General features: G+C 39.2%; 2 protein-coding genes across 5 annotated transcripts in view; one reads left to right on the top strand and one right to left on the bottom strand.

The window, feature by feature from the left end:
• elmod1 (ELMO/CED-12 domain containing 1) overlaps positions 1–10067 on the bottom strand; it is a 48100-nt gene extending 38033 nt beyond the window's left edge. For 2 of the 4 annotated variants that reach the window (XM_073043632.1, XM_073043633.1), the window contains exons 1-3: positions 9962–10067; positions 5821–5966; positions 2427–2455 (exon numbers count right to left, since the gene is read on the bottom strand). In XM_073043632.1, coding sequence (XP_072899733.1) covers positions 2427–2455; positions 5821–5966; positions 9962–10002 — 216 coding nt within the window. In that variant the 5' untranslated portion in view covers positions 10003–10067. Of the gene's footprint in view, positions 1–2426; positions 2456–5820; positions 5967–9140; positions 9288–9961 lie in introns of those variants that run through there. The other 2 variants (XM_073043634.1, XM_073043635.1) reach the window with 2 other exon arrangements.
• alkbh8 (alkB homolog 8, tRNA methyltransferase) overlaps positions 9473–15526 on the top strand; it is a 36780-nt gene continuing 30726 nt past the window's right edge. Inside the window, exons 1-4 of the mRNA XM_073043631.1 lie at positions 9473–10338; positions 11616–11856; positions 14193–14321; positions 14808–14903. Coding sequence (XP_072899732.1) covers positions 10210–10338; positions 11616–11856; positions 14193–14321; positions 14808–14903 — 595 coding nt within the window. The 5' untranslated portion in view covers positions 9473–10209. The remainder of the gene's footprint in view (positions 10339–11615; positions 11857–14192; positions 14322–14807; positions 14904–15526) is intronic.

Genomic DNA, 15526 nt, shown 5'->3' with positions numbered 1-15526 from the left:
TTCACAATGATGATAACAATTAAATATCATGATTGAAATTTCCATATAATTTCATTGTTTAACATGATAATTTTTTGTCTTTAATGCAGTGTTTTCTACCCACAGATTTGTGTCTTTTGAAATTGTTTAATTTCTAATGTTGGATTTAGCATCCAAACTCAAAGGGATGGAGTAGCAAGGTAGAGATGGGCAGAAGGAAACTAACAGAGGTGGAGCAAAGAATGCAAGGAGAATAGACAGATAAAAGGAAACAATGTTTGAACAGGAATTTTAAGCCTTTTTGGTGCTTAGTTGTAGAATGTTGCTAATGCTTGAGAATACTTTTGATAAAAAACACTTATCTGTTTATTTAGTTTAAGCATTCCAACTACATTGTAATACTTATAAGTGGAACCCATGGTAAGAGTAAAGGTTCTGACATTTCAGCTAATCATTTGACAAGTCTGTGATTGTAAATTGCTCATGTTTATTTTAGACTTGAAAGAAAAAGTTAAAAAAAATGCATTTATATTCAGCAAAATTCAGTTAATCAGGCACACCCAGGGTTTTGGTGCTGCTGGACTAGCAGATTATCCCAGCTACCAGATTTTATTGTATTAATAGCATTGGCACACTTTTAATTTACTTCTTCAGATTTTATGGCTTAGAATGACAAATTTTTGAATTTATTGAATTCAGTGAATTTAAAGGGAGTGTGACAAACAGGAGATATGGCAGGTTTGAGGGGAGTACAGAGAACTGGTTTAAAGGCCAGTGAGCTTTAATGCCAGTGGTGAAAGATTGCATTGTAAACACAAAGTACACTGCAGATGCTGGGGTCAAAGCAACATGTACAACAAGCTGGAGGAACGCAGCAGGTCGGACAGCATCTGTGGAAACGAGCAGTCAACGTTTCGGGCCAAGACCCTTCATCAGGACTGAAGGAGGAGGGGGCAGGGGCCCTATAAAGAAGGTGGGGGTGGGGGTGGGAAGGAGAAGGCTGGTAGGTGCCAGGTGAAAAACCAGTAAGAGGAAAGATCAAGGGGTGGGGGAGGCAATGCAGGGAGGGGATAGGCAGAAAAGGTGAAGGAGGAATGTAAGGGAAAGCACTATGTGTAGTAGAAGAAGGCAGAATCATGAGAGAGGTGATAGGCAGCTGGAGGAGGCAGAGTGAAACTGGGATGGGGGAAGGGCGAGGGAGGGAATTATTGGAAGTTGGAGAATTCAATATTCATCCCAAGGGGCTGGAGACTACCCAGACGATATGTGAGGTGTTGCTCCTCCAACCTGAGTTTGGCCTCATCATGGCAGTAGAGGAGGCCATGTATGGACATATCCAAATGGGAATGTGAAGCAGAGTTGAAGTGGGTGGCAACCGGGAGATCCTGTCTGTTGTGGCGGACGGAATGGAAGTGTTCGACGAAGCGGTCCCCCAATCTGCATCGGGTCTCACCGGTGTAGAGGAGGCCGTATCAGGAGCACCGGATGCAATAGATTACCCCAACAGACTCACAAGTGAAGTGTTGCCTCACCTGGAAGGACTGTTTGGGGCCCTGAATGGTGATGAGAGAGGAGGTGTAGGGACAGGTGTAGCAATTATGCTTGCAGGGATAAGTACCAGGTGGGAGATCTGTGGGGAGGGACGTGTGGACCAGGGAGTCAAGGAGGTAACGATCCCTGTGGAAAGTGGAGAGGGGTAGGGAGGGAAAGATGTGCTTAGTGGTGGGGTCCTGTTGAAGGTGGCGGAAGTTGCCGAGGATAATATGCTGGATCCGGAGGCTGGTGGGGTGGTAGGTGAGGACAAGGGGGAACTCGATCCCTGTTGTGGTAATGAGAGGATGGGTTGAGGGCCGAAGTGCAGGAAATGGAGGAGACGTAGATGAGGGCATCATTGATGACGGCAGAAGGGAAACCACAATCCTTAAAGAAAGTGGACACGAGATGTCCTGGAGTGGAAAGCCTCATCCTGGGAGCAGGTGTGGTGGAGACGTTGGAACTGGGAATAAGGAATAGCATTTTTGCATTTGGCAGGGTGGGAAGAGGTATAGTAGAGGTAGTTATGAGATCAGTGGGTTTATAGAAGATGTCAGTGGACAGTCTGTCTCCAGAGATGGAGACCGAGAGATCAAGAAAGGGGAGAGAAGTTCCGAGATGGACCAAGTAAATTTGAGGGCTAGGTGGAAGTTAGAGGCAAAGTCGATGAAACTGACGAGTGCAGGAAGCAGTTACTGATCAAAAATTAGTCACATTATAGTATTACAAAATCTAGCATTCATATGGTTTGGGAGATCTGGACTGTGGCATTATGAAACAGTTTTACACTTAGTAATATTAGCACTGTCACAGATTAATTGTTTTGGCCTTATTTATCAAAAAAGATTCATGTCCATACTGTTTATACCTTGCTAATAATCATGAAAACAATTCCAATTAAGTATTCTACTTACTTCATTTCTGGAGGACTTTAATGATGATTCTGGCAAAAAAATACAGACATCAAATTATTCTATTGTGCAATCAAGGAAATTTAATAGTTCACAATAAGCTTGGAATAGTAAATACAAAGCATTGCACTGGGCTTAAAATGACTTACTTTGTTATTACTGATTAACAATCTTAATGCAATTTGAGTCTTTAACAGTAGAGTTACACTTTCAGAATGCAATAAAGCAGTCAATCAATCAAATAATGTTTTCCCTGTTAACACCTGATAAATTGACAAAGTACATTACCATTTATATTTTAGGAGAATGTAAAAAACCCTATATTCAGTAAGATTTGTAAAGGAAAATGCTGTTATTTATGCCTTGCACTTCAAAACTATTAATAAATATCTTCTAATGATCACTCTGAGATATAAATGGCACTATTTCTACACTCCCCAACTCAGTCAAATTTCAATCTGCTGTAATCGCTAAGCTCCAAGACCTGGGCCTCAATACCTCCTTGTGCAATTGGATCCTGGATTTCCTCACGTGTAAAGCCCATTCAGTTCGGCTGGGCAACAACATTTCCTCCACGATCACCACAGTGATGTGTGCTTAGTCCCCTGCTTTACTCACTTCACGCCAATGACAGGGTGGCTAAGCACAGCCCTAAAAACCATATTCAAGTTTGCTGATGACACCACTATTGTGGGCTGTATCAAAGATGGTGATGAATCAGCATACGGGAGGGAGATTGAAAATTTGGCTGAGTGGTATCATAACAAGGACCTCTCAGTCAATGTCAGCAAGACCAAGGAAATGGTTGTAGACTTCAAGAGAGGAAAACCAGAGATCCATGAGCTAGTCCTTATTGGAGGTTCAGAGGTGGAGAGGGTTAGAAACTTCAAATTCCTGGATGTCACTATTTCAGAGGACCTGTCCTGGACCCAGCATGTAAATGCAATTGTGAAGAAAGCATGACAGTGCTCTGCAGGAATTCAGCATGACATCAAGGATGTGCACAAATTTCTACAGAGGTGGAGAGTGTATTAACTGGCAGCATCACAGCCTGGTATGGAAACACCAATGACTTTGAATGGAAAATTCCTACAAAAGGTGATGGATTCAGCTCAGTACATCACAGATAAAGCCCTCCCAACCACTGAGCACATCTACGTGAAACATTGCCATAGAAAAGCAGCATCCATCATCAGAGATCGTCACTACCCAGGCCATGTTCATTTCTTACTGTTGCCATCAGGTAGAAGGTACAGAGCCTCAGGACTCACACCACCAGGTTCAAGAACAGTTACTACCCCTCAACCATCAGGCTCTTGAACAAAAGGGGCTAACTATATTCACATACACATTCATTGAGATGTTCCCACAACCAATGATCTCACTTTAAAGACTCTTCATCTTATTATTTCATGTTCCCATTATTTATCACTATTTATTTATATCTGCATTTGCACAGTTTGTTGTCTTCTGCACTCTACCTGATCTTTCATTGATCCTGTTGTAGTTGCTATTCTAGATTTGGCTGCAGGAAAATAAATCTCAGAGTGGTATGTGGTGACATATGTGTACTCTGACAATAAAATTTACTTTGAACATTTTCTTCTGGATCAAGATTATCATTGGACCTGCTTTGACAGACAAACAAGAGAAAACAATTTTTTTAACATATAGATTTCTTTTAAAAATAAGGCGCTATTAATAATAATGGCATTGGAAGCTTTATGGGTAATCCCTATAATTGATGTAAAGTGCTTCCTTTAATTAACTTTTATGGACAACATCTGGAGAGTTGTTTTAAACCTTCTACAAATCTTTAATTGAAGGAACTAGGCTCCTTGACTTTCTGACCAGAACTGTGCAATCTGTCATCAACCTGCCCTTGTCAACAATTGGGGATCAATTTTTACTGATATTTCAATAATCCATAAATTGAAAGCAGAGATTAATGAAATTGTTCATTGCTCCCAACCTATTGATCCATTTTCATTAACATAGCTTAATCTTTTAAAATATGCTTAAATTACAGTGCAATTGCTATTTTGGCCATTTTAAAGTTTATTAATTGTTCATTATAAAACTATTTTCTTCTTTTTAAAAAAAACCACACTGTATGTTTCTGAATGTCCTTCACATCTAAGGGAAGGAATACAATACAATCAGATGTGGCAATTTAAGATGATGGGCCTGGACTGGATTTTGCCAATTACATGATAACTGAAATAATGTTTCTCCACAGTATTTTGTTGGCTACCATCATTGCAAATAACCATATAACAATCACAGCACGGAAACAGGCCATTCCGGCCCTCCTAGTCCGTGCCGAACTGTTAATCTCACCTAGTCCCACCTACCCGCACTCAGCCCATAACCCTCCACTCCTTTCCTGTCCATATACCTATCCAATTTTACCTTAAATGACACAACTGAACTGACCTCTACTACTTCTACAGGAAGCTCATTCCACACAGCGGCCTCTACTACTTCTACAGGAAGCTCATTCCACACAGCGGCCTCTACTACTTCTACAGGAAGCTCATTCCACACAGCGGCCTCTACTACTTCTACAGGAAGCTCATTCCACACAGCGGCCTCTACTACTTCTACAGGAAGCTCATTCCACACAGCGGCCTCTACTACTTCTACAGGAAGCTCATTCCACACAGCAAATGCTTAATTTGTAATAGATAGATAGCTTTATCATAACATTTTTACAATGTTAAGGAAATGTCAAAAGGACAAATTGTCCCTCCCCAAAATATGGCAAATAATTTTGTCAGTGCCAAACAATCTTTCTAAGAAGCAGCTTGTGAACCTTGAAATAAGAAATCAGATGGGACTGCTTAAGTACACCAGCACTTAGAAGGAAAGAAGTCAAATCTGTAGGCAAGGACAAAGTGGCACTTTTAAAAGTTTGAAAACCGATCAGAAATTTGCATGAAAATGTGTACCAAGCCTACATCTAGTTTCCTCTACCTACAGTTGAATATCCTCATTTATGCAGACAATAGTCACCTTCCAACTTGCTTCAGCATATTCCTTGGATCTATAGATTATAATTTCTATTAGTTATACAGAAGCATGTAACATCCAATCTAGAACAAATTATCTTAAAATATATATTAGATCACCACAGAATATTTCATATTTAAAAGATAGTTTAAATAAAATAATGAATAGGGTTCAAATGGATAAGATGGATAATTTCAATATTGAAATGAGTCCTCTTTTGGTGGTAGGCAACAGCACTTTTAACTTTCCCTGCATAGTAAAACGGTGCAGGATAAGTTCAAAAATGCTTTTCAAAATATCTGAAATTGAATTGCATCTTTTTTCTCAGTTGAAAAAGGTATCAGACACAAGAGTTTTATATCTTAAAAAACGGTGTGTAGCTTACCTATTTTCAGTGTTCTTTGAGCTCCAGGCTTTCTGCTGTAGCAGATTCTCTGCAACTCACATTTTCCAGTTATTTTTCTCAAGGCAAACTTGAGAAAACGCCATAGACATGTACAGTAAAAGTACCAACACAATTGGACCAACATCCTGCAGTCAAACAGTAAAAACTGAGAGATTGGACCAAGCCAAGACAAGAAATATTTATCATCAAGAACCTATTACCTAATATTTAAGAACTTATAACTATATTGAAAATGTATTTTGAATTTTACTAGTAATATTAAATGAATATATTTTAGTAAATGTCAGTTTTTTGTAAGAATGTGTATACTCTTATACTTGTGTTTGAACTTTACACAATCCTTTCAGCCAATTTTTTGCTCTTCTCTTTCTGTATTATCAGCAGCTTAAATGGCATGTCCCACTTCATCTTTGATGTATCCCTGGAGGTCTCATTATGTAGCTTCCCAACTGCAACCAAGTTGCTCGTCATACACTATTTCATGCCGATGACTACATATAAACCTTACATAAAAAGGAATAAGGGCATATGTGTAAGGACAATGAAAAAAAACATTAATTTTAATATAACATTTATTTTCTCTCTGCAAAACCAGAAGACTCTACTCTAACTCTTGGAGCTTTTGACAACTCTTAGCCACAATTGTAAACTTACTTTACACAGTTCAAACCAAAACACTTTTTCAAACAGACTTTGAGGTTTAAACATTTGCCAGAGTCTGGATATCAAATTTGAAGGAATTATTGCCAATACAGTCAATACCTTCAATTATCAGATAGGCTCTTGTGAAGTACTTCTGAAATGATCATTCTTTGATGATACCCCGTTTTCTACACCAAATTATAGATTTACAGAGTTACTTGACCCACTGTGTATCTGCCCCTGTTTGACCGAGCCATCCCTTACAAGTATTCCCACATCACATCCCAGTCTTTGTTAAGTTACCTACCAATAGCCACATTACACAACTGGCCTCACTGTCTTTTGATTAGGGAGATGGGGAAAAAAAAACCCAGAGTTCTTACTCTTTTCAGTTATTTAGTAATCCTTACTGAAATTCATCTCAAAGCTGAATAGCAATAGAATTTGGGTCAACTTTGATGCCAATTTAATTAATTAACCTGAGGACACTCAAGGGGTCGGTTTGGGTAAGGAACTGGGAACTCAAATGCTTGCAGCTGTATCACTTCTTCAGCACAGAGGAAATGGGACAGGAATACAATTGAGGAGGAAAACATACCAATTACTAATTGCAGCAATAATTCTCTGCTCATTCTGCAAGTTCAATCATCACAAGAAATACATCATAGAAACTCAGCAAGATATATAGCCTTTTCAGCCAATTTCACTACTCATAGTTGATCTGTGATCTAATTTAACAAAGTCACCTTTTCTGCACAGCTTTCAATTGTGACCTACGAGGCCACAGATGATTTGCTACTTTAAGATGTTCTACCTTTATCTTATCTACAGCTCCTGCTAGTTATTTTGAATGGACATCCAACATCTTATTTGCATGGAAGTTAATCTGACTAGACTTGAGAATTAAGAATCAGAGTAGCTACTTTGTTTTTTTTTTCCTTTTGAATATCACTGTGAACTCAGACTACTATAATTTTTCACAAAGAATTAGGCTGTTTATAATGTTTTCCCAAGTGCAAGATTAAAGTCACATTTTCTTTACACATTATATGACATACATCTGTGGATTGATGTCTTTGTACATTTGCTAGTAGATTTCTTTTGACATTCAAATTTTCAAGTAAGTACGATTGCATCCCAGTGTGGAACCACTTGATTAGTAAAGGACACCTTAAGATTGAAAAAGCTAATATTTTTTCTCATCCTATCATGTCTCTTACAAAACGAATGATTTTCTTTGTTTTGTTGACTCAAGCATTCTCCATAGAGAATCCAAGACAATTTTTTCCTGAAGTTTTCACTTCAGCTCAAGAGGGGTTTCCCTTTCATAGCAATATTTCAGCGTTATTTATGAGCATCAATTAGCACTGACATGACCACCACCAAGTGAGCTAACTAATTCAGAGCCTATTTTCTGCAATGAATTTAGACTTCTTGGAAATGGATCAAGACCATTGAAATAAACACACTTATAATTCAGTGATGAGAATCTGATTCCAATAACAGACGCAGGATGGACTGTAACATACAGTAAATTTAAAAACAAAACAGCACTATTTTTAAACCTTCAGTCCATTTTCAGCAAGTTTTCTTTTAAAAATAGGTGCACTTATACAATTGCTAACACATGTATTGCTCAAAATTGAAAGTACTGATAAGACAACATTTGTCTCTTTTATGGAGAGAACATACGAATTTATTTGTTCAAGTTGACATTTGTGTGTATGTTTATTTTGGTTGAAATGACATTGGGACACCACATGGTTGGGAAAAGCACAACAATGAGAGAAGAGATTCTAAAGATTAGCTTTATTTGTCACACATAGATCGAAACCTACAATGAAAAGTATTGTTTTGCATCAATGAGCAACAGCCCAAAGGTGTCTGGGCAGCCTGCCAATGTCGTCATGCCTCTAGCACTGATATTGCTTGCCCAAAACTTACCAACTCTAACACGCAAGTCTTATGAATGTGGAAGGAAAATCAGAGCACCTGGAGGAAACCCACATGGTCATGGGGAGAAGGTACAAACACCTTACAGACAACAGAGGGAACTGAACCTTGATCACTGGTGCTGTAAAGCACTGTACAAACCGTTATGATACCATGCTGCCCTTGCATATTTATTCTGTAAGCGTACAAATTTTAAAACAGCACGTATAAAATGCTAATTAGCACAGTTGCAGATGTGTGTATAACTAGTATTTCAACTAAATTATTATTTCGGTGGAATAACTACCACACTTTCTTGGGATTTTGAATGAGTTAGGTAAGTTAATACCAATTTTGAGAAATGAGCAGGCTTTACTCTTCAGCTTTTCCTTGACTCTGATTCTGAAACATTTTATAAAGGAATGCTGAAACCATGTTGTTCACGTCGCTGCAGCTTCAGTGAAGGCAGCCCGAGCTCTTAATTAAAATGGCCTTAACACTACCTCACAGCTCTCAGCTTCAATCTTGATGCATCGTATTAATTTAACAATTATATCACCCAAAAGCATATCAACAGTAATATTATGCTTGGTTTACAATGAATTAAATGAAACGGCCTTAAACTCATGCAATTATGTCCAATACGCACCCTAAATGACACGGGAGTAACTAAACGTGACAATATTGAGGCAGTGACACTATTCATCTTAAATGATCAAAAATACCTGTATTACAGATTCAGCTTTATTTCCAGGGCGATAGGCGGTACAAAAATCCTGTACGCCTACTCGTCAAGGTTTTAAAAACTAAATAAATCTATAGAAAATATAGCTTCATACAGCACTTTCAAAGAACAATCGAATTATATGTCGCAGACTGTATAACCGGCATATTTTTCTTCGATGCGTATGTATCAATTCCGATAAATTTTTAAAAAATACGGTGAATTGCAATCGGCAGGCTGACCCCTCCCCCACTGGACACAGTGATGCGGTTACTGCCTGGACCACGTTAAATGATGCTGTCTGTCCGGTGCTGCGTCCGACTCCATTAGCTGCATCTAGCTGAAGGATCGGGGAGCGGAGGCACGTACACTAGGGGTGTGGGGGAGTGGCCGCAGAATGTTTCTGCAGTCAGCCTGGAAGAGGAATGTTCATATTAAATTCAAATGTTTGAATCAACTTGCCAATCTTTCAATAAAATCCAGGAATGACGGATGAGATGGGTTCAAACACCGGACGCCGCAGGAGGGGAATGAATTATTGAGGAGATTCGATCTCCACCCGCCGCGCACCGAGCCTCTCTGCACCATGTTTGTTTGATGACTGCACGGTGCAGTGGGGAAATAAACAACCGACCACCCCTCATTTTGTCTCCGGGGTTCCGCTGCACTCGGGAGCAAGATTACACACACCCGCAGGTGTTTGAACTGCGGTGAGGTCCGGGGGAAGATGCAGGTCACCCGCCTCCACCTTTCCTTTCAATCATAATCCCCCTTTCTCGTTCTCTTCCCCTCTCCACGAGTAACCCCACGGCGGACACTCACCCACCTTCACAGACGGAGCCTCCGCCAGCGGGCTCGGGCATTCGCCACTACTTCAGTCAGCCGGCGAGTGACGCTGTTACCATGGCAGAGGCTGCGACGGAAGTACAGGCGAAGAGCACCGGAAATGGGGAACGGCGACTCTGCAAGATCTCTGTCACCTGAATCGGTCTCAGCAAACGGCATCTCCTCGGTGTCCGTCAGTGCGGGTACCGAGCAAGCACTGAGGGTGGGCAGGTGACTGCATTGACATGGCAGCCCTCAGCCCCGAAAACGTGAAGTTATCCAAAGGGCAGAAGAAGTTACTGAGGAAACAAGTGAGAGCGCAACATGTTCTCTTGAAGCACGACGGTATTGCAACCGTGTCGGGTCCGACTGAAGTAAGTTTATTTATTCTGCTGGTGGTCTTCGGAAACTTTATGATACTTAAAGCATCCAGTCGAAAATAGTTGGAGGGTTGGGATTGTGATTAACGTGATTGCAATGTTGCCGGTCTCTACCCTTTCCTGAAAGTTGAGTGTCATCTGCGACTTTAGCTGTTCTGAATCCTAATTATTAATATGGGTTAAGAATAAAAGGCGATTCATATCCACGCTGTCCTCTAAAAGTTCCTTCCGCGAAACTAACTGATTAATAGCTACCATTTCATTCTTTTAGGCTGCTTAAGTTAAAGTTAAGTTATACTGGTTTCCACTGTTCTTCTTAAGTTGTGTGGCCACGTAGTAACGGAAATGTTCCTGCGCACATTCCCTTTGTGGTCACGCAGTTTGAACTTTCTTCTATATAATGTTAATGTAAATTTAAAATTTATGTTAATATAATTGAAATAACCTGTAATTGTAATAATGAATATAATCCATACATTTTATAAATAAATTTACTACAATCTTTGCTTTTAAACATTTTAGAGCTTCAATGTATTTACTTCGTCAGTGTTTAAAGTTACAATACTTATAAATTGTAAAGATAAACGGGACGGAAGCTGGTAGTTCATTGTTAATAAACTGCTGGACCGCTGAACGCCAACACCATCTAGTAAAAACATTTTATTTTTGCCATTGTACCTGTTAGTTTTTTTTTACTGCAGACATTGGTTACTTATGCTGTGTGTTGTAGTTTGTGTTAGTTTGTGCATATTACAAAAAAACATTTAAAGTCCCGCAGTTTTCAGGCTATGTAAAAAGAAAAATTCTGCTCAGACCAATGTCCGCATAGCAGTAAAAAATAAATTAGAAGGAACTTTGCTGCTGTAATTTCATAATCCCCATTTCCTTCATTCCCTACATCCCTGTTTTTGATCTTTGACTATTGGTCTGTCTCACTTACCGATTTACCTTCTATTTATTTTACTATACAAGTCCCCATACCTGGTTTTGATGATTAAATTATGTTTTTTTGGGGAAAATAATTAGGAGGTAATAATTTGTAGTATTCTGCAGCATATTATAAATATGCAATTCTAATTTATAGCCTATGGTAAACAACTAAGGGCCTACCTTTGCAATTTTTGTAGGATAGCAAAAGTTTAATTCAATGGTCATGTTGTTGCAAAAATTTCTTAATTTTAAATTGGTCTCTAATTTTTCTCATTTAAATTGTTTTGCTTGAAACGTGTGGAATTTTTAAAATCTTTTATCACTGGTGTTATATCCTTTAGCACTTAGTCATAGCCAATGGTGGTTTGGGCAATGGTGTCAGTCGCCAGCAACTACTTGAAGTACTACGGGTGTTTGGGACAGTGGAAACCCTGTTGATGTCTCCTAATAAACCACATGCATTGGCAACATATAGTACAATTCAAGAAGCCAAGAAGGCACATGATCATCTTAATGGACAAGTCTTGAAGACTGATGGAAGTACCCAATCTATTACTCTGTATGTGAATTTTGTAGAGAAAGGCAAGTTCATTTCCATTTTACGATCTTGAGTGTTGACATTTTTAAAGGTAAATCATTTTAGTTTCCTTATAAGACCATGAGACAAGAGCAGAAGTAAGCCATTTGGCCTTCAAGTCTGCTGTAACATTCCTTCATGGCCGATTCAGAAATCACCTTAAACCCATTCTGCTGTCTTCTCCCCATATTCTTTGACTCCTATCAACCTCCGCTGTAGATCAAAATATCAAAATCAAGAACCTATCAACCTCCGCTGTAGATATACCCAATGACTTGTCCTCTACAGCCGTATGTGGTAATGAATTCCACAGATTCACCGCCCGCTGGCTAAATAAATTCCTCCGTGCCTCTGTTCTGAATGGACGTCCCTCTGTTCTGAGGCCTTCCCTCACTATAGGAAACTTCCTCTCCATATCCACTCTATCTAGGCCTTTCAATATTCGATAGGTTTCAATGAGATTACTGCCCCTCCCCCCCCCCCCCCCCCAATTCTAAACAGGATCAGAGTCATCAAACACTCCTCATACATTAACTTTCCTTTCTGGGGTCACTCTTGTGAAACTTCTCTGGACCCCCTCCATGCCAGCACATCCTTTCTTAGATAAGGGGCCCAAAACTGCTCAGAATTCTCCAAGTACGGTTATATTCTTGTTTTTATATTCTAGTCCTTTCAAAATGAATGCTAATGTTGCAATTGCCTTCCTTGCCACTGGCTGAACCTGCAAATTAAACTTTAGGGAATCCTGTACGAGGACTCCAAAGCTCCTTTGCACCTCTGATATTTGAATTTCCTCCCCATTTAGAAAGTAGTCCAATGAAGGGTTTGGTCAGTGTTCAACTCGCTGCTCGGTAAGGTTAACTCGGCTTTGCGCTGAACTGAGGCTGTGGTCTGCGACTAACAAGCTCAAGGACCAGCTGCAGTGATGACTGGCTTTGCAGCTGTGAACTTAAGTTCTGACTGTTATTTGCTTACTTTTTCAAAGTTCAAAGTACACTTATTATCAAAGCATGTATACATTATACAACTTAGAGATTCATCTCGTTACAGGCAGCCACAAAACAAAGAAATCCAAAGAGAACCCCCCCCCCCAAAAAAAAACACCCTATGTACCGAGGGGGAAAAAACCAAATTGTTCAAATGATAAGAGTAAGCAAATAGCATTCAGAACTAAAGCAAGTCCACAGACACGAAACCCGGAGCAACTGGAGCAGGCCACATCTCAGTCTCAGTTCTGCGCAGAGCCAAGTAATGTCACGGAGCAGCGAGCAGAGCCAGCCCGATCCTTGCCTGTAGCCTGGGTGTCTGCACGATTTGTTCTTTTGTTTTGCACAGGGTGTTTGACAAACTTTTTAATGCATTCTGTTGGGTTTCTTTGTCTCCTTACAGGCAACCACAAAACAAACATCAAGGTTGCATACAGTATACACACTGATAATAAATATACTTTGAAGTGCACGACCATGCACTTCCCTACACTGCATTCCATCTGCCCCTTTGCCCATTCTCCTAATTCAAGTCCTTCTGCAGACTCCTCGCCCTTCCACCTATCATGAATTTCTCTTTAAAGACGATAAACCTTGTTCCAACAATATTAAAGATTACAAAATGTCTTCCATGTTCATTTCTGAGTAAGCTTATTAACTTAAAACATCATCTGTTTTTGCTTTCCACAGATGCTGTTCACTAAATTCTTGCAGCATTTTTTGCTATTGTTTAAGGTTCAATTTTGTGCTGCTCTACCTCAATACAAATTTATGTAAAGCCAAATGGGTCTAAAATGATTTCTTCTGTCTCCCCCCCCCCCCCCCAGAACAGTGAACCAATTGGTAATAATCTAACTGACTCCTCAAATGTAGTGTAGATTTTGCAGCAATACTCCCTTTAAGTCTTGCATAAGTGTAATCTGGCCTCAAAAGTTGTGGTAGAAAAATCAGTTGATAAATTATTTGCTGGAGAAAATTTTGCCTTCCATGTGTACAATAGAACAGCATTCAGTTCTGAATTCTTTGTGTTGTGAAGTTAAGCACATCTAACAAATTACAAATACCAGTCAATCACATTCCAGATGTATTTGGTGTTAACTTTAAAACCTAGCTAGTTGTGTTATCAAGTGTTTGCTTATTATTATTGGGTATCATTTCTATCTTTCCTTTCCCAGATTTAAGGATACTTTGAAAGTTTAGTGCTTGGAAATATTCAGTAATCCTGGAATATGATCTAATTATATGTTAGAAATGAGTGTTAATAATAAGAATGAACAAAGAAAGATATCGTTGTTTATGGTAACTTAAACATTTGTTTGTAAAATAACCAAACTTCTTATTTTTTTTAAAAAAAGTTGTTAGTGAAGGAAGTTCTCCTTTGAGCCTGCCACCGGGCCTTCTGGTGATTGAAGAGGTTATTTCTCCTGATTATGAGAAAAGACTTATGGCATTTGCAGATGGAAGTACAGACTCAAAAGAAAATGGTGAGCAAAGCACGGGGAAGAGGAACTCAGTGGGTTGAGTAGCATCTGTGATGTTTCAAGTGGACACTCTGCAGTCGTGATTCAGGGTATCAACCTGAAACAACAGCAGTTTGACAGACACTGAGGCTGTGTTCTTCAGGAAGTTTTATTTGTTTTGTCTTCATTGGGATCTGTTCTACTATCAAGGCATGCATGAATTTCTGTTCATATCTTTAACTGTAATAGCATAGTTGTGGAAATAATTTGTAGTACCATTCTGAATGCAGTGAAGGTACAGTGGTGTAATTTGCCTATTGGCATCTAATTTTTGCTGTTTTGGTAACTGACTTTCATTTAGTTTTACACATAGGCACTAGAAGCTTGTGTATTTCAAATCCTGAGTCCGGAATTATTTATTTATACATTTTTATGTAAAAAAAAAGTGATGTTAGAACATTGTAGGCAATCTTCAGAAGTATTTTTGTACATTTTTTCCTCTTTTCATAGTCCAGAAGTCTTTGAAACATCGAAAAGTAAAGCACTTTGGATACGAGTTCTGCTACGACAACAACAACATAGACAAAGATAAGCCTCTACTAGGAGGTACTTTAGACCATATATTTCTGGATGTGATGCAATAAGTATTTGGAACATAAGTGTTATCAACACTTTCTGTAATGACATATGTACAAATTTCCATGTTTCTTAGTTTTAACTGACTTTTAAAATTTTTTTTTGATAAACATAATTGAGTTCTATAACATGCATGTTGCTTAAAAAAAAAACTGAGTTGCAAAAGTGCTCACCTCAAACTAATCCCTTGCGAATTCTGCATTTGTGTTTCTGCTTGGAAAGTGACAATGCTGGTTGATAGGGTAGTAAAGAAGGCGTATGACATATTTGTCTTTGTTAGTTTAGGCACCGAGTTCCAGAGTCAGGAAGTTATGTTGCAGCTTTATAAAATTCATTTTGGGCTACATCTAGAATATCGCCACTATAAAAAGGATGAGGATACTTTGGAGAGGGTGTAGAAAATGTTTACCAGGATGCTGCCTGGATTAGTGGATAGGTGCAATGGGGAGAGATTGGACAGCTAGGGTTGTTTTCTTTGGAGCAGTGAAGGCTGAGGAGAGACCTGATGGATAAGAAGTGTAGATGGGTAGCTGGTATCTTTTCTCAAAGGGTTGAAATACTGAATACTGCATTTAAGGTGAGAGGTGATAAAT

The sequence above is a fragment of the Hemitrygon akajei genome, chromosome 4 (genome assembly GCF_048418815.1).
Source record: "Hemitrygon akajei chromosome 4, sHemAka1.3, whole genome shotgun sequence".
In the NCBI taxonomy this organism is placed as follows: Eukaryota; Metazoa; Chordata; class Chondrichthyes; order Myliobatiformes; family Dasyatidae; genus Hemitrygon; species Hemitrygon akajei.
The sequence above is the reverse complement of the archived record's forward strand: the minus strand, read 5'-3'. Positions and strand labels throughout refer to the sequence as shown.